General features: G+C 42.4%; 1 protein-coding gene across 2 annotated transcripts in view; it reads left to right on the top strand.

The window, feature by feature from the left end:
* The window catches only part of LOC110493665 (uncharacterized), a 43,274-nt gene extending 21,778 nt beyond the window's left edge, over window positions 1-21,496 (top strand). The window contains exons 2-5 of one of the 2 annotated variants that reach the window (XM_021568063.3): window positions 13,013-13,197; window positions 16,232-16,318; window positions 16,452-16,787; window positions 17,724-21,496. In XM_021568063.3, the coding sequence (XP_021423738.1) occupies window positions 16,255-16,318; window positions 16,452-16,787; window positions 17,724-18,100 (777 nt within the window). In that variant the 5' untranslated portion in view covers window positions 13,013-13,197; window positions 16,232-16,254 and the 3' untranslated portion in view covers window positions 18,101-21,496. The remainder of the gene's footprint in view (window positions 1-13,012; window positions 13,198-16,231; window positions 16,319-16,451; window positions 16,788-17,723) is intronic. The other variant, XM_021568064.3, reaches the window with a different exon arrangement.
* The last annotated feature ends 855 nt before the right edge of the window (window positions 21,497-22,351 follow it).

The raw sequence follows: 22,351 nt of genomic DNA on the forward strand, positions 1-22,351 counted from the left end.
TGAACATTTGGAATAAGTCAAGGGATATGAATACTTTCTGAAGGCACTGTATATGAATGGACAAAGCCATCAATCAAGTGACACCATTCATATGTGAAGATTCAATAGCACATTGAAGCCAAATGAAGTCGGTTAAAGGTGAACTGCACTCACCTATTATGAACGTGTTTCTTACGGTGCTCATTACGAAATGCAGCGGCCATTACTGAAGCCCAAACGAGAGTTGTCTTTAGGGTGTGGTATAATGTGGGTGTATATTGGGTGTGTCTTTGCCATTCAATCACAACAAACAAACAAGGGCAGTAGTGAGTAACGTAGTGACAGCAAGGTAAGCTAGGCTAGCTTTGCTATGGAGAGAAGTTTTGAAGTTGAGGACTTGTTCCTGCTAATTCAGATCTGCTGAATTGAGGACGTGTTCCTGCTAATGATCTGCTAATTCAGTTCTATACAGTATGTCGGCTAAAGCCTTCGCAAACCTTGTGTTTAGCCAATCTGACAGCAGCTAGCTAGCTAGCATAGCTTGGGTATAGCCTAGCAAGCTAGCTGATATTTCTGTCAAATCACAGTTATGCAAAAATAGCAAAAAGTACAAGTGTCTGGAATGTGTTTCATGAGACACTCATTATACAACACCTTACTGCGAAAGTAGCTTGCAACTTTAAGTTTTATTATGGTCATGTAAAGGCATGTTACCGTGGAAATGATATCAACAACTGAAAGTTGAATGACCGGTCTTCAGTCAACTCAGCTTTCAACATATAACTAGCTAGTTTTGTCTCGTCTCATCTCTCACTGTTAGGACAAATCCCAGAACTAGTATTCCAACAGGTGTAGGCTACATGTGGACATTGCACAAACATGGCTATCTTGAAAGTAGCTACATTTATCAACAACAACAAAAATCGATGGGTGTGTTTGTGTTACAAAGACAAACCATGTTCTGCTGTAAATAGGCTATCATAGTAATTTGCTTGTAAAGACAGTATGCCTACACTACCTAACAAATGAAAATAAGTTGTGTATAGAGTACAACCACAGAACAAGGAGCATAAAAATCGTTGGTACAACTTCAGCTGTCCCAGAACTAGCATGACATTCTACACAATGTCTATTCTAAGGATTTGGCTGTCTAACCACACACTGACATGCACAGCTCTCTGGGTGAAGTTCTGTCTTCAAGTCTCCAGCGGGTGAGGAAGTCCCCTTCATCTATGTGATTTATTACAGGTTACAGACAGGTGCAGATAGGTGGCAGGAGTGGTGGAGTGTCTGACATTACATCCTGGATATGACAGTTCAATGAATACTGGCAGATATGAGATGCAGGAAGATGATCTTATCATTGCACCCTGTATGTACTGGCCTAGCTTCCTGCAGGAGGAAGCTTTGACTCGGACAGTAGCCTACAGAGTAATATGAGAAGTGTGTCATTGCTGAACTTGTGTAGATATTCTAAACAAAGTGTTCTGATGACTTTCAAGTGTAATAGTTCCATGTAGAATAAACAATCCTTCACGTAATACTGTAGAAGTGGTGTCCTGCTAATATAACAATGTGCAAATATTACACTTGTCTTTCTTCCATCATTCACAGCCGATACAGATACTGTACCTATCAGCATTTTGTTTGGTGGAACATGTTAGTCATCATCCCTTCGTATAGTGTCTCATATAAGACAGTTCCCCCGACCCCATTCAATTCAAAAACAACAAAATACGATGAAAAGTGATAGATGGCTCTTCTATAATTGTAATGCTGAGTGTATCAATCTGTATTTTAGTCAGGGGACTCCATGACAAACCTATCTTGTCCTTCATCGGTAGAAAAGCTAGGTAAAGTTGATACACACAGCACTATATTATCAATGGTTGTTAGGTGAACTCCAAGACAGACGACTGATTGTATTGTGACGCTGTCACGAGAATGTTCAATCCCAATGATGATAACTAATTAATAATTTAAGCTTTGACCAATCCCCAAGGTTTGTAAGACCCTTGGTTTAATAATAATTAGGCAAAGACTCAGATTCTGCACAAGGTTTGTTGTTCTTTATTCAGAGAGCTCTAAAGTCAACCAAAATGTGAACAGTCTTTATAACCCCCCATACACACACACACACACACAAACAAACAGTAGGTGGGCTGTATCTTTTTCCACAGTTCACATTCCTCGTTTATCACTATTCTACCAGCCTGGCAGTTCCTCTCCGTTCCTTTCCTCCCTAGATTAGAGGGGCCTTGGCAGGTCCTCTTTTCTGTCGTAAGTTTTTTAGAGTTACAACCAGGTAATGTGTAGTTCAATTGTCCTCTGTGTTTTCTCAACCACACATTTCTCACCCTTAACTTGTTTCAACCATACATTATTGGATAATAGTCTAATAATTCTAATACATTTCACATCGTTAATTACGTTTCAGGGTGGAATTCTTTAGTCATTACTTTAAACATATAAATTCCTTTATCAGACGTATAGCCAGATCCAATGTGACCAACCTGATGTGAGACTGGTGCATGGCCACGTACTGCCTCAGCCTTCTGCTCCTGATGTGGTGGGGGGTTCCCACGACACTGCTGAACAACAAATCCACCAGGTTATGTATAGCCTGTGAATTAAAATAGATATAATTATTCCAACAATCTAACGGCCTTGAGACAGAAGCTGTTTTTCAATCTCTCTGTTCCAGCTTTGATGCACCTGTATTGACCTTGACTTATGGATGGAAGCGGGGTGAACAGGCAGTGGCTCATGTGGTTATTGTCCTTGATTATCTTTTTTGCCTTCCTGTGACATTGGGTGTTATAGATGTCACTGTCTGTGGGGTTGGAACATTTCAGTTTGTCGGTGATATGTACACCAAGGAACTTATACCCTTCTCCGCTGCTGTCCTGTCGATGTGGATAGGAGGGTGCTCCCTCGTCCACGATCATCTCTTTTGTTTTGATGACATTGAGTGAGAGGTTATTTTCCTGACACCACACTCCGAGGGCCCTCACCTCCTCCCTGTAGGCTGTGTTGTCGTTGTTGGTAATCAAGCCTACCACTGTTGTGTCATCTGAACTTGATGATTGAGTTGGAGGCGTGCATGGCCACGCAGTCGTGGGTGAATAAGGAGTGCAGGAGGGGGCTGAGAACGCACCCTTGTGTGGCCCGAGGGTTGAGGATCAGCGGAATGGAGATGTTTCCTAACTTCACCACCTGGGGGCGGCCAGTCAGGAAGTCCAGGACCCAATTGCACAGGGCAGGGTCAAGACCCAGGGACTCAACCTTAATGATGGGTTTGAAGGGTACTATGGTGTTGAATGCTGAGCTGTAGTCAATGAACAGAATTCTTACATACAGTGCCTTGCGAAAGTATTCGGCCCCCTTGAACTTTGCGAACTTTTGCCACATTTCAGGCTTCAAACATAAAGATATAAAACTGTATTTTTTTGTGAAGAATCAACAACAAGTGGGACACAATCATGAAGTGGAACGGCATTTATTGGATATTTCAAACTTTTTTAACAAATCAAAAACTGAAAAATTGGGCGTGCAAAATTATTCAGCCCCCTTAAGTTAATACTTTGTAGCGCCACCTTTTGCTGCGATTACAGCTGTAAGTCGCTTGGGGTACGTCTCTATCAGTTTTGCACATCGAGAGACTGACATTTTTTCCCATTCCTCCTTGCAAAACAGCTCGAGCTCAGTGAGGTTGGATGGAGAGCATTTGTGAACAGCAGTTTTCAGTTCTTTCCACAGATTCTCAATTGGATTCAGGTCTGGACTTTGACTTGGCCATTCTAACACCTGGATATGTTTATTTTTGAACCATTCCATTGTAGATTTTGCTTTATGTTTTGGATCATTGTCTTGTTGGAAGACAAATCTCTGTCCCAGTCTCAGGTCTTTTGCAGACTCCATCAGGTTTTCTTCCAGAATGGTCCTATATTTGGCTCCATCCATCTTCCCATCAATTTTAACCATCTTCCCTGTCCCTGCTGAAGAAAAGCAGGCCCAAACCATGATGCTGCCACCACCATGTTTGACAGTGGGGATGGTGTGTTCAGGGTGATGAGCTGTGTTGCCTTTACGCCAAACATAACGTTTTGCATTGTTGCCAAAAAGTTCAATTTTGGTTTCATCTGACCAGAGCACCTTCTTCCACATGTTTGGTGTGTCTCCCAGGTGGCTTGTGGCAAGCTTTAAACAACACTTTTTATGGATATCTTTAAGAAATGGCTTTCTTCTTGCCACTCTTCCATAAAGGCCAGATTTGTGCAATATACAACTGATTGTTGTCCTATGGACAGAGTCTCCCACCTCAGCTGTAGATCTCTGCAGTTCATCCAGAGTGATCATGGGCCTCTTGGCTGCATCTCTGATCAGTCTTCTCCTTGTATGAGCTGAAAGTTTAGAGGGGTGGCCAGGTCTTGGTAGATTTACAGTGGTCTGATACTCCTTCCATTTCAATATTATCGCTTGCACAGTGCTCCTTGGGATGTTTAAAGCTTGGGAAATATTTTTGTATCCAAATCCGGCTTTAAACTTCTTCACAACAGTATCTCGGACCTGCCTGGTGTGTTCCTTGTTCTTCATGATGCTCTCTGCGCTTTTAACGGACCTCTGAGACTATCACAGTGCAGGTGCATTTATACGGAGACTTGATTACACACAGGTGGATTGTATTTATCATCATTAGTCATTTAGGTCAACATTGGATCATTCAGAGATCCTCACTGAACTTCTGGAGAGAGTTTGCTGCACTGAAAGTAAAGGGGCTGAATAATTTTGCACGCCCAATTTTTCAGTTTTTGATTTGTTAAAAAAGTTTGAAATATCCAATAAATGTCGTTCCACTTCATGATTGTGTCCCACTTGTTGTTGATTCTTCACAAAAAAATACAGTTTTATATCTTTATGTTTGAAGCCTGAAATGTGGCAAAAGGTCGCAAAGTTCAAGGGGGCCGAATACTTTCGCAAGGCACTGTAGGTATTCCTCTTGTCCAGATGGGTTAGGGCAGTGTGCAGTGTGATTGCATCGTCTGTGGACCTATTGGGGCGGTAAGCTAATTTAAGTGGGTCTAGGGTGACTGGTAGGGTGGAGGTGATATGGTCCCTGACTAGTCTCTCAAAGCACTTCATGATGACAGAAGTGAGTGCTATGGGGCGAGAGTCATTTAGTTCAGTTACCTTAGGTTTCTTGGGAACAGGAACAATGGTGGCTATCTTGAAGCATGTGGGGACAGCAGACTGGGATAGGGATTGACTGAATAGGTCTGTAACCACACCAGCCAGCTGGTCTGCAGCATGCTTTGAGGGAGAGGCTAGGGAGGCAGTCTGGGCCGGCAGCCTTGCGAGGGTTAACATGTTTAAATGTTTTACTCACGTTGGCTACGGAGAAGCAGAGCCCACAGAGTCTTTGGTAGCGGGCTGCGTCAGTGGCACTGTATTGTCCTCAAAGCCTTGTAATCTGTCATTCTCTGTAGACCCTGCCACATAGGTCTCGTGTTTGAGATTCAGGCCAGTGGCCCTGACATCGTTACTATGCAACCATATGTGTATTGTTCCTTTGCTGTATACTTGCTGACACATATTTATAGCATGTTAGCTAAAAAGACTGGTACTCAGGCTAGACAGGTACCCTCCTTTATCTTTGCGCTAGACAATACACAATAGACTTTCATGAGAACAGGCATGTTGTTTTAGCACTAGAAGCAAACGAAGCCCCTGAATGCTAGCTAACGTTCGCTGGTTCTAACCTAGCCCTTGATCCTGACTCCCAGTTCCATTACAGTAAAGGCAGAATGCCGACAGGGTCTGGGTTACGGAGAACGAGTGCTAACCCAAACAACCTGCCTGTTCTCATAAAAGTAGCTCGCTACCTAACTTGCAAATCAGTTTAGGTTAGTTATCAATATCAGGTTAGCTATCAATATCTTTGTTATTTATCAAAATCAGGTTAGTTATCAATATCTTTGTCCGAGTTGAAATGAATTGGCTAGCTAGATAACGTTAGCTAGCAGGGATCTTCTTAGCTAGCTAGTTTGAGTTGAAACATTATTGATAGCAAGCTGGTTAACGTTACATCCTATCAAACCTTATCGTCAGGTGTTGCACCTATGCAAATCTTCCTCTCTATGACAATACATAATATTACACATTAGGGAGAGGGTGGGTATAATTTGTTTAACGTTCCAACAGGAATCTGTTCCAAAAAAGGTTGCCAACAAATAACGTGTACAAAGCTGTATAGCTGTCGAATAAGATGCCAGGTAGGGAGTTGGCTTTCATTAAGTTTTTCACTCACCACGTTTACTCCAAAAAATGTCTGTCCTCACTCTGGTAGCCTATGGACAAACATTAAGAATAAGCTACGTGGTGAGGGTATGCCTATTTGGCAGTAAGCAAGATGAATTGATTGTGCTACTTTGTATGCGTTGTTTGTTGGCAACCTTGTACTTTACAAAGTTGTTGGAACGTTCCATATACCCACCCCTAGGGAGAGGCTATTTATTTAGCTAGATCCCAGTATCATGGCTATCTAGCTAGTTACTCACCACACACCAGTCACAGCTGTCGTGTCGTACGTTTGTTGTATGTAATACATTCTTTGCCATCTTGCGCAACATTGTTGAATGTATTAGAAGTTTGCACCAACTTTATGGAAGCCAATTTTCACTATGCTGAGCAAGTGTCCATGCGTTGCAGACTTGACAACATGTCCACAACACATAGCAGCTGGGGGCGGATCCCACCTTGTTGTCTTTTTGCAAATTGGACATCATTAGCAAAAGTGGGCAAGTATATGTAAGTTATTTGTATTTTTTATTAACAACAAATCAATACATAAAGCACATGAGGGAACACAAGCATACATAGATTACAAACAATGGACAATCGAGCTAGGGGGTACAATATCACATTACAATTACACAAGGACCTTAAGGGACATGCATATACTTACAATTCTAACAGCTTTTTTGTTAGAGCATTTAACCGTCTTAAAAAACAGTTCAATTTCTTTTTGTAGGGTATGAAAATGTGGTTTTCTGTTTGTAAATTTACATTTGTGTATATGAAATTTGGCCAAAATAATAATGAAATTAATTACATAAAAATGTTTCAGCTTATTTCTATTGTATGTAAAGAATCCAAACAGTACATCTCTCCACAATAGTGTCAAATCTTCATAAATGTGTTCAATTATAAACCTACTGATGTCTTGCCACAGTTTTCTTACATGCATACAATGCCAAAAAAGATGCAACACTGTTTCTGGGTGGTCATTACAAAAGGAGCAATTTGAGTTGATGTTTTCCTTAAACTTCTTCATATAGTGGTTGGCAGGATAATATTTATGAATAATTTTAAAGGAAACTTCCATAATTTTGTTAACAAGTAGGTATGTGTGTGGCAACATCCAAACTTTTTTCCAACAGATATTATCAATAAATCCATTCCAATAAGGCACGACATAAGGTATAGATAGATACAACATCCTGCTGAAACAAGGTTCGTATCGCTCTGTTGTTGAATGGACCAAAAGAGAAACAAATCTTTCCTACTGATGAGTCAACAGGGTCAATAGAAGGTAGGCTCTGAGGGTCAGGTCTTGACACGTTCCTGAATAACATAGCAACACCTGAGGGAATGGCATCTAAAACAATTGCATAATCTGTAGGTGTTACAGGGACCTTGTAAAGTGATAAGAATTCTTTAACTGGGTAAAAGACCCTCTGCATTTACCAGTTGGCTCACCAATAGGATATTATTTCGGAACCAATATTCTAAAAACAAAGAGGTATTTTTATACAATATATCCCGATTTATTCCATATATAATATCTGTGTGGAGAAAAATTGTGTTTATAAATGAAGGACCATGACAAGAGAACCTGCAGATGAAAAGCAGAGAGTTTCACTGGAACTTTGTCAATATTATAATTGCCAAACAACATGAAGTTAAGGCCACCAGAAGTAGAGAAGACAGAGAAGACATGATGAGGAATACAATTCCAGATAGAAGTGGGTCTTCTTAGGAATTGTTTTATCCAATTGATCTTCAAAGTATTATTTAAAGTAAAGTAATAAGTCCAGAAAATTCAGTCCGCCATTCTCATAAGTGTTCATTTCCAACAGTTTTCCTAATGTAACGGGTACGGTTTCTCCAAAGAAAGTTGAAAAGCATCTGGTCTATCTCCTTGCTTATTTTACCGTCAAGATATAAAGATAGAGCACCATATGTTAGTCTAGAGATACCTTCAGCCTTGGTTATTAGGACTCCTTTTAAAGATAAGTCCCTCTGTAGCCATTGACTTAGCTTCTTTATGTAAGTAATCCATACCCAACCCATACTCGTCATGACGCACTCACATCCAAATCTCGTTTTTGGACGAGACTGACTTTACTGGTCTTATTTACATTTTGTAGTCAATTTTGACACTATAATTCATGTTTCTGACTCATATCGATGCCACACGGGCCGTTTATAACCAGCGGAGTTGGTTCTAGGAGGCAGTTCCCCTTTATTAAGATGGCATCTCATGGAGACATAACCTGCGCCGTTTGAGTTACTCCAGGAAGTGACATTTCAGGCTAGCTCAGTGCTGCCCCCTCATTGAGTAACTCCCATTAGTTACAAAATTATTCTTAGAACTTCTTCTGTGTGTGATTTAAAAAATAATTGGTTCAAGGACATACATCTGGTGTATTAGAAGCAGTTATTGTTGCCATGATTGTGTAAATAAAATACAAAATCAAAGACAAAGATTTATCATGAAGATCGGCATTTGTCTATTCACTATAATGGGAGATCCTATTTTCTGCAAACAATGCTTGCAGTACCCCGGTCACCCTTGAATTTCCATGGTGTCAATGAGAGGGGGCAGAGGTCAAATCAAACTATACGTCATTGTCGTGCACCTCTCAAATTTTGTAACAATGCGGAGGGCTCTGTATAGTTCCACATTGACATGATTGGTTGACGGTACGTGGGGGCAGGAGTTCCTGTATGAACACAAACTTATTTCCTTGACTACTTCCTTCACAATAGCTCTGCGCTGCTCCGCGAAGTGCAAGAAGTAGGAATGCAGACATCGGATTGACCATGCAGCTCCTTTTAGTGGCACTGAGTGCTGCTGTTGCTTACTGTGAGTAAAGGAGCCTGTACAGAACTTTGGGTATATCTCAATAGTGTAAAGTGGCTTCCTCTCCCATTTATCTGCACTAGGATGAAAATACAGCGCAGGCAAGAGTAACATGGTGGGTATTTTTTTGTGTGGAATCTTTCACCAGTGGAGTGGATGAGGGAAAGGAAATGTGGAAAGCAGCTGCTTTAGAGTATTGAGATGCATCTTCTATGAGAGAAAATTAAAGCCATGTGGCCATCTATGAATGTCAGTTCCTCTGTGTTACTTTGTGTAACAGTCGGCCCAGCATGCCCATTCTTCCACCATGTGTCAATGACTCCCATCCAACAGATATAACATTGTCTGTCATTGGGTTATTGTGGTCGCATGAGGGAGTTGAAGTGGAAGAGATAAGGTCTGATGGGATGTCAAATGGCTTTTCATTGGCCTTTTGATGGATACAGGCAGGAGAAAAGTTCCCAATAGTCCTCATTCGTAATGCCTCACACGTGATGACTCACACATGATAACAATGCTACATTTCGATGTTAGATGTTGTGGTGTAGCTAAATATTAGATGCACAGGAGAGTCCAACCTTGCTGTGACTGGTATGTAGAAGTTGAAACAATGCATGAAATTAAAAAATGAGAATTAATTCCTTGGGTCAAAGTTTATAAGGCTGTGCCAAACCTTGACACATGCAACAGAAATGTTCTGACGAGCTGCTGCAAGCCATAGAATAAACGGCCTATTCATGGGAAAAAGGGGAAAGTCCCAAATGTTCTCATATTCTTTCATTGAAATATAGTACAACCCATTTCCTTTAAATTAGCGTTCCTCTTTGAAGAGTTGTTTTCACACTATTGTTTGAGTTCTTAGATGTTTGAAATCAACTATTTCGTGATGAAAAGGTCAAAAAACACCCCTGAGTACAGTAACCTGCTGAGGAACTACCTTTAGAAAGGGGCATACAACACATATAAATGAGAAATGGTGATAGGTACAACCAACTCTTTCTTGGCTTACCACTCACTCCATCACTTCTCCATGAAACATAAAAAAAATACCCATTTCTTTTCTTGTAGCCTTCCAGGCTTGAGTGGGTAGGGAATGTGGTGGGAGTTGGTCAACATTCCATCTCATTTCGAAGATGCCCCTGTGCCCCTGAAGTGGACAAAGCACTGAGAAAAGCTCCATGGAGAGATGGGGATGGAATGGAGAGGGAGAACAGTTACTCGCTTGCCCTTTAGTTAATGGACTAGGCCTAAAAGCTCCTTCTCCTTTCAACTTCTCAGAGGCAGACCGAGTAAAGAGGTCTGGCAGCTCTGCAGGTCCCATGTAACAGCTCTGTCTGTGTAAGCTAACCATCCCCTTTTATTCTTGCTTTGTCCAGTCCTAAGAGAGAGAGAGAGAGAGAGAGAGGGAGAGAGAGAAAAGGGACAGACATTAGAAGACCACTTAAGAAATTCAGCCAGAGAGTATGACCAAAAGATCATTCATTGACCTGCCACTGCTCAGAGGAGCTGAGCTGGTCTGGTTTAAGCACAAAACTGTAGAGTTTGGAAAACTGTTCTCCAAACTATTGGTGCCAACTTGGTGCCCATCAGAATTCTACATATCAAACCAAGTTAGCTGAACTTTGCAGAAGATTTGTATAGCTTTGGCTTTAGTCATAATAGTCAGGGCCTAAGGAGTTGAATAACAATTGGTACTTTGGATTGTACTTTTGACTTTGTCCCTTAGGACTCTGGCTCATGATATATGGGAGAAGTGTGATTCATACAGTAAGCTGACCTAGTACAAGCTTAAAACAGCCAGGCAAGGATATCTCCAAAATGCCAAAAGGGGAGAAGGATGAGGCGGAAGGGCATAAAGTATGTGCTTGGTACCGATAGGCCGCTGTCACCTCTGGTCTAGGATTACCACGGAAATGCGATCGTAAATCCACCTGACTAATAACCATGACAACTGCCCAGAGTGCAGAAAGTCATGCCACAGCCTCTCTCCCAGTGTGGAATTAGTGTCAACTTTTGAAAATGTTAACTTAACGACTTTACGAACTACCTCGGCAAAGTCGCATGAGTCACTCGCATTAGAGCCGGATCATTTTAGACACCATTACGGGGACAAAAACTCAAAAGCATTTTGGGATAATCTGGCCCAACAGCAATTAAGTATTGGATGAGTGTCGACAAGCTGTGAAAATAAACTGTAACGCAGTGTGTCGTGCCAGGGCGAGAGAGACAGAGATAGAAAGAGTCACCGCATTCTGTCATTTGCAGGGAGACGGTTGGCTGAAAGTGTGAAATGCAGCGTGGCATTGTTGGCAAAGATTTCCTGTTGTCGGTGGCGACAACACAGTTATTATTAGACTTCATGTTTTATTCAAAGTTGCTCTTAGCACATGGCTTGTTTCCCATCACATAAGGTTGCTGTGCTGGTGGCAGACCAAACAATTGAGCATTAAAATGCAGATGCACTGAGGAATATACACACCTATCAGAGGAGAGGCATCCAAGCAGCACGTTGCTATATCAACACGGCCTAGTGTGGGGTACAGCACAAAAGGTCAGAACACGGTAGAAAATCTCTTCGTCTCACGCTACCACCATGTTCAATCTCAAACGTAAGCACTGGTAGTGGGCTGGTGATGAAGCAGGCAGAGGCTCTCTGTTCTATAGCGGTGTATTGTTTTAGTGGAGATGTAGCCTTCATGTTACTGGAGCCTGCAGCGTCTCCTATATCTTTGTTGTTGGCAGCTACTGCAGTGCTGATGTGGGAGGAGAACTGATGCCCTAGAGCTGAGACAGTCAGCCTGAACACACACGCACACGCACACACACACACACACAGACGAGAGTACACCATATGCAGTACATACACAGACAGAAGAACTGCAGCACACACACACACACACACTTGCACGCACACACCACTTCCACACAGCAGACCACATAGGTCCAACAGAGAGGTCAGCCCTGTGGGTCAGCCATCAGTGAAACCCTGCCAGGCTCCTCTCTCTTTGCTGTTGTCTCCCACCCTGGGGTGTTCCACTAGACGTCATCCACCACTGAGGGGTCAAGGTATAGTCAGAATTCTACATGCATATTGAGTTGCCTCACACCCACAACACTCAAGGGACAGTTTGGGGGACCTGACCTGTTCCCTCAGAGTAGAACTGTCACAGCTTACATACAAGCTCGGCGCAGGAGAAAGGCTTGTCAGGTACAGTGGTTAGTGATTTACTTTGTCCATGGGCGTTTTGTAAACTGACCATCTAAAGGGCACTTCGGAGTGATGAGTGTAGGTGTGTGTCACGCTAGCGCAGAGGGTGATCGTTTTTTTTTTTTTCAACTCAGGAAACAAAGTGGCATGAACACTCACTAATGAAGTCTTATCTGTCTGACTGTGTGATGATGATAGATGACTCGAGCAAAAAAGGGTTCAAATGTTTTTGAACTTCGCAAACCTTCGCAAAACTTTATAACACACTCTCTGAGATCCTGTTACTGCAGGATCATTTGCAGAACATCTGTGTTTTCACCCTTGTTCTACAACATGAATACATTGATGAGTTACTTGAATATGCTGTCTGTGAGATTAAGATGTCAGTCAAAACACTGTCATAAACTTATAGTACCAAATGTAAAGACACATTCTATCCATTTGACCATGTCTAAGCGATGACGTTGAAAAAGTTAACGCTGAAACCTATCAAGTGAAAGCACTTCCTTATTATGAATGAGCCAATGACGTGAGTGGGAGTGATTTCTGCAACAACACTCTCACCCTTTGATGTTGGCACCCAATCAGAGCAACATCTCCTATTATATGACATTTTCCCTTGACTTATCATTAACCCATCACTCTCTCTGTCACACACACTTTCTCTCACTCTCTTTCAGAACAGCAGCAAGTGGTAGTTATGAGACATACCCTTCTCAGAGATAAGTACAGCAGCCCCACAAAGCCTCCTTACCTTGCTAAAGGAACCTACAAGGAAATGGGAGGATTTATTTGAGAAGTAGCTCAGAAGGACTCAGAAACAGTTACTCAAAGAAGCAAGGGACAAGCACTACTTCACATTGGGGTGAGTCAAGTTTGCTTCTGTATCCGTCAGACCTATCGCAATATAACTTATCTAGCTGTACTTTTAAAGGCCTAGTGCAGTCAAAAGTGATTTTTCTGTGTACAAAACACTCTTTCCATGACAAGTTGACCAGGTGAATCCAGGTGAAAGCTATGATCCGATATTGATGTTACTTGTTAAATCCACTTCAATCAGTGTAGATGAAGGGGAGGAGACAGGTTAAATAAGGATTTTTAAGCCTTGAGAAAATTTAGACATGGATTGTGTATGTGTGCCATTAAGAGTGTGAATGGGCAAGACAAAGCGCCTTTGAACAGGGTATGGTAGTAGGTGCCAAGCACACCGGTTTGTGTTAAGAACAGCAACGCTGCTGGGTTTTTCACGCTCAACAGTTTCCCAGTCTACCACCCAAAGGACATCCAGCCAACTTGTCAAAACTACGGGGTGGGATGGAGTTTTGGCCTTTCCATGGTGACATCACATTTATCAATAAAACCGCTATTCGTTTTTAAAATAAAATTTGATTTTTGTCAACAAAAATCTATTATAATCGAGACACGGGTGGAATAAATCATGTTTATCTTGAACAAATATAAATGAAACAAGGTTTTCATTACGGTTTATGTGTGGTTGAACTGAACAAATTGGAAAGACTAATTCTACATACAGAATTTTATGGAAATGAGCCCAATTGAACCAAATTAAGGCCGGTCTACACACCACATGAGAGACAGAGTTTTACTGTGTGTGTGTTGCAAATGTATTTCTTGCTCTTGATGTGTACTGTCTTCCTGTCCTTCTTGGGTCCACACACATCCCAGCTCTTCTTCTTGTTGCCACCGGCTGCCATATAGAATGATTAAAACATTTAGTTCAGGAATTTTACTTAACATATCACTAACATACAGTTACAGCAGGCCAAGGTAGGAGAGTCAGACACACACACATGCAACAACATCACTCACACTTACTTCTGTTATTGGAGTTGTTGGGTTCTGTGGGTCGGGTGGATGGGGCACCACCATCCTTCTCCTGAATGTAATAACATTCTACAGATTCCTACTAGATGGTGTGTAGTTTCACACACTGCAAAGGGTAAAGAGTGCGAGAAAAGCGGGAGACAGGCAGACAGGCAAAGAGACAGACAGGGTATTGATGCTATGCTGAAGAGGAAGACAGAGTGAAGGCACATAGCAAACCTTTTTGTTCCATTTAAAAAAAAGAAAAAAGTTTTCACCTACACACACACTTTTCCACACGTGTATTACCCCCGGGTCCAGTCGACCCAAACACCACATATGTAATGTACAGTACCAGTCAAAAGTTTGGACACACCTACTCATTCAAAGGTTTTTCTTTATTTTACAATTTTCTACGTTGTAGAATTGTCACGCCCTGACCGTAGAGAGCGTTTTATGTCTCTATTTTGGTTTGGTCAGGGTGTGATTTGGGTGGGCAGTCTATGTTCTATGATTTTCTATTTCTATGTGTTTGGCTGGGTGTGGTTCTCAATCAGAGGCAGCTGTCTATCATTGTCTCTGATTGAGAACCATACTTAGTTAGCCTTTTCCCAACTGTGTGTTGTGGGTAATTATTTTTCCGTGTGTGCACCTCGGTTGCGTCACGGTCTTTGCTGTTTACCTGTTGTTGTTTTTTTTGGATTGTTTCGGTTTCACTTTCATTAACTGATGTGGAACTACATGCACGGCTGCGCCTTGGTCGATTTATGACAGGGAGTTTGAGGATAGCGAGCGTGACAAGAATAACAGTGAATACATCAAAACTATGAAATAATACAAATGGAATCATGTAGTAACCAATAAAGTGTTAAATAAATCTAAATATATTTTATATTTGAGATTCTTCAAATAGCCACCCTTTGCCTCGATGACAGCTTTGCACACTCTTGGCATTCTCTCAACCATCTTCATGAGGTTGTCACCTGGAATGCATTTGAATTAACAGGTGTGCCTTCTTAAAAGTTAATTTGTGGAATTTATTTCCTTCTTAATGCGTTTGAGCCAATCATTTTTTATTGTGACAAGGTAGGGGTGCTAAACAGAAGATAGCCCTATTTGGTAAAAGATCAAGTCCATATTATGGCAAGAACAGCTCAAATAAGCAAAGGGAAATGACAGTCAATTACTTTAAGACATGAAGGTCAGTCAATACAAAACATTTCAATAACTTTGAAAGCTTCCTCAAGTGCAGTCACAAAAACCATCAAGCACTATGGTGAAACTAGCTGTCCTGAGGACCGCCAGAGGAAAGGAAGACCCAGAGTTACCTATGCTGCAGAAGATAAGTTCACTAGAGTTACCAGTCTCAGATTGCAGCACAAATAAATGCTTCACGGAGTTCAAGTAAGACCCATCTCAATATCAACTGTTTAGAGGAGACTGCATGAATCAGGCCTTAATGGTCGAATTGCTGCAACAACAAAAAACACTACTAAAGTACACCAAGCAGAAGAAGAGACTTGCTTGAGCCAAGAAACACGATTAACGGACATTAGACTGGTGGAAATCTGTTCTTTGGTATGATGAGTCCAAATTTTATATTTTTGGTTCCATTTGCCATGTCTTTGTGAGACGCAGAGTAGGTGAACGAATGATCTCTGCATGTGTGGTACCCACCGGGAAGCATGGAGGAGGAGGTGTGATGGTGTGGGGGTGCTTTTCTGGTAACACTGTCAGTGATTTATTTATAATTCAAGGCACACTTAACCAGCATGGCTACCACGGCATTCTGCAGCAATATGCCATCCCATCAGGTTTGCGCTTAGAGGGACTATCATTTGTTTTTCAACAGGACAATGACCCAAAACACACCTCCAGGCTGTGTAAGGACTATTTGACGATGTGGGAGAGTGATGTAGTGTTGCATCAGATATGTACTTTTCTTCTAAGGATCCATCAGTTGCATGAGTGCACTGTGTTTGCAACAGGTGAAGGTGAATATCCGGTAGACTGAGTGCGAGGGACATACTGTACTAGTTTAACATGACCAATGTGTAACTTATGTCTCTCTATAGGAGATTAAGTCAGGAGACACAAGATGAACCTATTCACCCAGCAAACTGTGATACTTTGGCTCTGTGTTGCTGTCACGCTCACGACAGGTAAGCAAATCAAGTTGAAACACTTCATAACATCAAATGGAATGGTTTAAGTCAGGAACAAGCATTAGTAGAGCACAGCCATTCCAAGAGAGCTTAGTGAAGAAACTAACTCCAATATCTCCTTAATCCACAGAGCTGGTGAAGCTAAGCACTGATGGCTCTCTGATTGTGCCATGTCACCAGAGTGTTAGCCTCCAATGCAGAATCTCCACTTTCCAGGAGGGGCTGTCAATCAATCATCTGGCCTGGGTCGGGCAGGACGGGAAGTGCCTGTGTGATGTTAACGCGACTGGAGTGATGGGGACCCACCCAGGGAACACACCTAGTGCCATGGAGTGTAGTTATACCCCACAGACACAGCTGACCCTGACTCTGCTGCAGGTACAGCCACTGGAGCAGGGAAATTACTTGTGCAAGCTGCGCTCCAATCAAGGAGTAAAGGAGGTCACCACAACGGTGAAGCTGCAAGGCGAGTGTCCCTTTATTCTCTTTATTTATTTATTTAATTTAAATTTTTACCCCTTTTTCTCCCCAATTTCACGGTATCCAATTGTTGTAGTAGCTACTATCTTGTCTCATTGCTACGGGCTCGGGAGAGACGAAGGCTGAATGTCATGCGTCCTCCGATACACAACCCAACCAGCTTCTTAACACAGCGCGCATCCAACCCGGAAGCCAGCCGCACCAATGTGTCGGAGGCTACACCGTGCACCTGGCCACCTTGGCTAGCGCGCACTGCGCCCGGCCCGCCACAGGAGTCGCTGGTGCGCGATGAGACAAGGAGATCCCTACCGACCAATCCCTCCCTAACCCGGACGACGCTAGGCCAATTGTGCGTCACCCCACGGACCTCCCGGTCGCAGCCGGTTACGACAGAGCCTGGGCGTAAACCCAGGGATCTGATGGCACAGCTGGCGCTGCAGTACAGCGCCCTTAACCACTGCGCCACCCGGGAGGCGCAGTATTACTCATGTAATACTGTCATAACCTAGACATCTGTCAAGCATGTATTCCCGAAGACTTTGACAAGAGGCTGGTGGGAGGAGCTATAGGAGGACTGGCTCATTGTAATGGCTGGAATGGGTTAAATGGAATAGTAGTCACTGTTCCATTAATTCCATTCCAGCAATTACAATGAGCCAGTCCTCCTATAGCTCCTCCCACCAGCCTCCTCTGCAATTGGTATTTTGCACTGTTTGTCAATATTGCATATAGGTCAGTGGTAGCAAATGGACATTGCCTAACCACCAGGAAGTACAAGGCACTTTATAGTGCCTCCACTGAGCAAAATGTATGACTAATGGTGTCAGGGGGCTTACGGAAGCGCATTGCACCATTTCTCAAGAATCCTCCACCTCAGCCATATTCTTGGTGTTTAAAAAAAACTTGCTCTGTTTCCATTCAGAGTGCTACAGGGAGGCCCAGCCCAGCGTCAGTGAGGAGGGCCCAACCTGCACCTTCACTGAGGTCTACCCTGACGGAGAGGTGCACTGGTTCCAGGGACACAACAATGTGACTGGGGACCCTAAAATCAAAACTAAACAAGTGAAGGAAGGAACATTTTTTACAATAACTAGTTCCCTGAATAGAAAGACCATCTCTGGGGAAGGGGCCTACAACTGCTCCCTGTGGATCCCCAGTACCGGAGCCTACCTGACCAGCAGCTTGGTACCAGAGCATGGTGAAGCCAGGGTTGAGGAGCCCAATGCCAACGGGGCAGGGGCCATTGGTCCTGTGTGGAAAACCTTTTTAGTCCTCCTGAGTACTCTCTTCCTCGTGTGATGTCTGAAAACGAACATTAGCAAATGGACCAGGAAGCGCCAGGATCAATTAATACAAATATGGAAGAGCCATTGTGTGAGGTTCCTTTCACGGTCCAAAAGTTTCCTTGGCTGCGTAGAACAAGGAAATGATGTCCAGATGAGAGAGGCTGATAACCTGGTGCAAAACGGGTAGAACTGTCAACCTATTGTGAACGCACCCTTGTTGGTCTGCCAGTGCCAGGTGTATGTGATTGTTCATTAAAAACGGCAAGCAGCAGTAGAAACAATAACAAAGCTTACTTCACCCCCATTTCGGGTAAAAAGCTGATGGATGGGGCTGGAGAAATGTAACCATTTCAAATTCATAGAGAGAGCTTTGGATGCATGGACCCGCAAAACACAAGTCTCAACGTCAACAGTGATGAGGTGACTCCGGGATGCTGGCCTTCAGGCAGACTTCCTTTGTCCAGTGTCTGTTATTTTGCCCATCTTCATATTTTCTTTGTATTGGCCAGTCTGAGATATGGCTTTTTCTTTGCAACTCTGCCTAGAAGGCCAACATCCTGGAGTCGCTTCTTCACTGTTGACGTAGAGACTGGTGTTTTGAGGGTACTATTTAATGAAGCTGCCAGTTGAGGACTTGTGAGGTGTCTGTTTCTCAAACTAGACACTCTAATGTACTTGTCCTCTTGCTCAGTTGTGCACCGGGGCTTCACATTCCTCTTTCTATTCTGGTTAGAGACAGTTTGCGCTGTTCTGTGAAGGGAGTAGTACACAGCGTTGTACGAGATCTTCAGTTTCTTGCCAATTTCTCGCATGGAATAGCCTTCATTTCTCAGAACACGAATAGACTGACGAGTTTCATTAGAAAATGCTTTGTTTCTGGCCATTTTGAGCCTGTAATTGAACCCACAACTGCTGATGCTCCAGATACTCAACTACTCTAAAGAAGGCCAGTTTATTGCTTCTTAAATCAGAACAACAGTTTTCAGCTGTGCTAACATAATTGCAAAAGGGTTTTCTAATGATCAATTATCCTTTTAAAATGATACACTTGGATTAGCTAACACAACGTGCCATTGGAACACAGGAGTGATGGTTGCTGATAATGGGCCTCTACGCCTATGTAGATATTCCATAAAAAATCTGCCGTTTCCAGCTACAATAGTAATTTACAACATTAACAATGTCTACACTGTATGTCTACACTGTATTTCTGATCAATTCTATGTTATTTTAATGGACAAAAAAATGTGCTTTTCTTTAAATAACATATGTATATATATTGAGGAATGGACCAATGGACCAGACAACATGAGATATATATATATATTATTTTATCATGTTGTCTGGTCCATTCCATTCCTCAATAGATGGCCTGTCACAAATATATCTTATACTACTTATACTAATATCTTATACTAATTGAGGTGTTCCCCCTCATTAACAGGAACTTTTAGTAGTCTGGTAATTGTGCCGTTTTAGGTGTCCCTAGTCAGCAAGTGTTCAATATACACTGGGTGTACTAAACATTAGGAACATCTGCTCTTTCCATGCCATGGACTGAACAGGTGAAAGCTGTACACACTTATCGATGTCCCTTGTTACATCCACTTCAATCCGTGTAGATGAAGGGGAGGAGACGGGTTAAAGGGTTTTGAAGCTTTGACACGTGGGTGGTGTATGTGTGCCCTTCAGAGGGGGACCGGGCAAGACACAACATTTAGGTGCTTTTGAACAGGGTATGGTAGTAGGTGCCAGGCACACCGGTTTGTATCTAGAAATGCAACGCTGCTGGGGGTTTTCACGCCCAAGTTTCCCGTGTGTATCAAGAATGGTCCACCAACCCAAAGGACATCCAGCCAACTTGACACGACGGTGGAATGCTTTTGACACCTTGTTGAGTCCATGCCCTGATGAATTGAGTCTGTTCTGAGGGCAAAAAGGGAGTGCCACTCAATAGTAGGAAGCTGTTCCTGATGTTTTGTACACAGTATACCGCACAGGTGATTTCTGAGCTGAGCTGGCTGTGTGCATACAATAAATGACCTCGTTTGCATCTTGGATCTAAAACAATAGGTGTTTAGTAGATATAGAATGTAAAATATTTTATAATCAATTACTTCAACTGGACAAAGAAATACAGGGACTACCAGTGGGCAAACCGGACCACTGTGTTGAATCTGTCTCTTGTTGCCAAATGCTGCTCTCTGCTGGAGTCTATGCTGCAGCAATTGTGGCCAGCTTCACATTCAGTATGAGTGATCAAAATACACAGACTAAATATGAGTTTACTGTAAGAAGGGAAATAGATGCTTTGGGATATACCCCTAAATAAGAACCTCTCCCCATATCTCCTCTGGCCCCTGTGCCACGTCCATGTGCTAGTCGGAACTAGGAAACAAAAAAAATGTCAGATTGCTAACGGGTTGTATTTATACAAGTGCCTGATCATCCGGTTAGCATGTTGAAAATGTCCTTGAACGCGCCATTAGTATGGGGTCCAAAGGTTATCTACACACAGTGACCCATCTCACCATCGTGGGCTAAGTGCATTGTTTCTCATAACCTTTGGGGCAAAACACTTCTTCATCCATTTAAACAAGGTTTTTGGGAGGCTTTTCAAGACTGCCCGCTTTGCTCAAATGGTCCAGTTCAAGTCAACGCTAGACGGGGTCTGGCTGTGCTTTTAGTGAGACAGGTTAAAAATGCCCTCTGTCAAGACTGGAATATTAGGGTCATGCTGTACTGGGAAAGTTCTGTCAATGTCCTGTCAACACACACACACACACACACACACTTTATTGTCACTGAGGAACCTAATAGTTCCTCATGAGAGATGCAATGTGTACTCGGTTATAATCCTCAGTCCAAACAGTTGCAAAAATGGAACATTTTGCAACTACAACCAACGTTTCTATTGGAGAAACTCAGGTAGTTCTGTCCCCGTTTCGTTCTGTTTGCTTCTGTTCAAGAAAAGATTTGCAACAGGATCGGCATAATGAACACGCCTCCTGGTCTGTAGGTTTGGCCACAACTCTATATCTATGTGGCGGATGGTTCATATAATGTGAACAGGGTAAGCAGTTGAGTGAAAACATGTACTTTAGACTGATTTCACATGTCAGCTATCAGTGTGATTCTCATATAGACATTAACACTGCATGCTAAAGGTGTCAGAGGTTCCTGCATGTGGTTAACATTTGACAGTCCACCGGATTTAAAAATGTACAGTAAAATAACACTAATCATCATCCAATCCCATTAAGTAACGGATGCTATGAATGTATATTAAGAGCTGTCTGTGTTTTCATTCTCAACTGTCCGATATAGATTTGGTAGCTACCCGAATTCCATGTTCCACATGCAATAAAACTATAAGATATTCAAATAAAGACACTGTCATCATCACAAATCGTCATCATGAAAAATTATTATTTACACTGCTGACTAAACTCCACAGTGAAGGAAGTTTCTGTTGAACTTCATCAACGACGTGGAGCCGAGACTTTGTCAAATCCAGCTCCGATTACATCGATTTGCCCAAAGGTCAATACTTCAAAACATGTCATTATGAAACGCCAACCTCGTACCTATATTTGTCATCTTTGGTTGCTGAAAACAATACTTTTTCAATAAATGTTCAAATACCACCACCAACTGGTTCCTTGTTGAGATTTAATGGGGATGAGCATTTGCACTGAGTTGTGTGCAAACATTCAGTAGCTGTATATGATTAACGTTTATTGAAAAAGTTTGGATTTCAGCAAACTAAGAAAGGCATGCAACTGCTGAGATAAAACATTGGTACACGGTGGGAGTTTCATCATTTAAATGTTTTGAAGAATTTACCTTGGGCGAATAGATGTAGTCAGAGCTAGATTCCACAAAGCCTGATCTCGACTCCACACAGTTGGTGAAGATCATCATAAACTTCCTTCACCATGGAGTGGAGTTTAGTCCACTACTACTAAAATGTTTCTTTGTGGTTAATTTCTGTTCAGAGTAAGAGCAGCATTTCAACCACTTCCCCTTTCCACCAGAAGAGGGGGAGAGTGACACACTAACTATGAGAGATTGTGAGTATCGGTTTGCCTGAGTCAATTCAACCATACACACTATATCAGGACTGCAATCCTCGTACATATAGGGTGCTTACCAAATGGCACCCTATTCTCTAAGGGGCACTTGTGAATATTCAACATATCATCTCTTAGCAGTGATTAGAAAAGGCCTCAGGAGAGATGGAGACTAACATACCGCAGAGGAA

The sequence above is a fragment of the Oncorhynchus mykiss genome, chromosome 17, assembly GCF_057628025.1.
Source record: "Oncorhynchus mykiss isolate SJ-2025 chromosome 17, ASM5762802v1, whole genome shotgun sequence".
NCBI classification, from domain to species: Eukaryota; Metazoa; Chordata; class Actinopteri; order Salmoniformes; family Salmonidae; genus Oncorhynchus; species Oncorhynchus mykiss.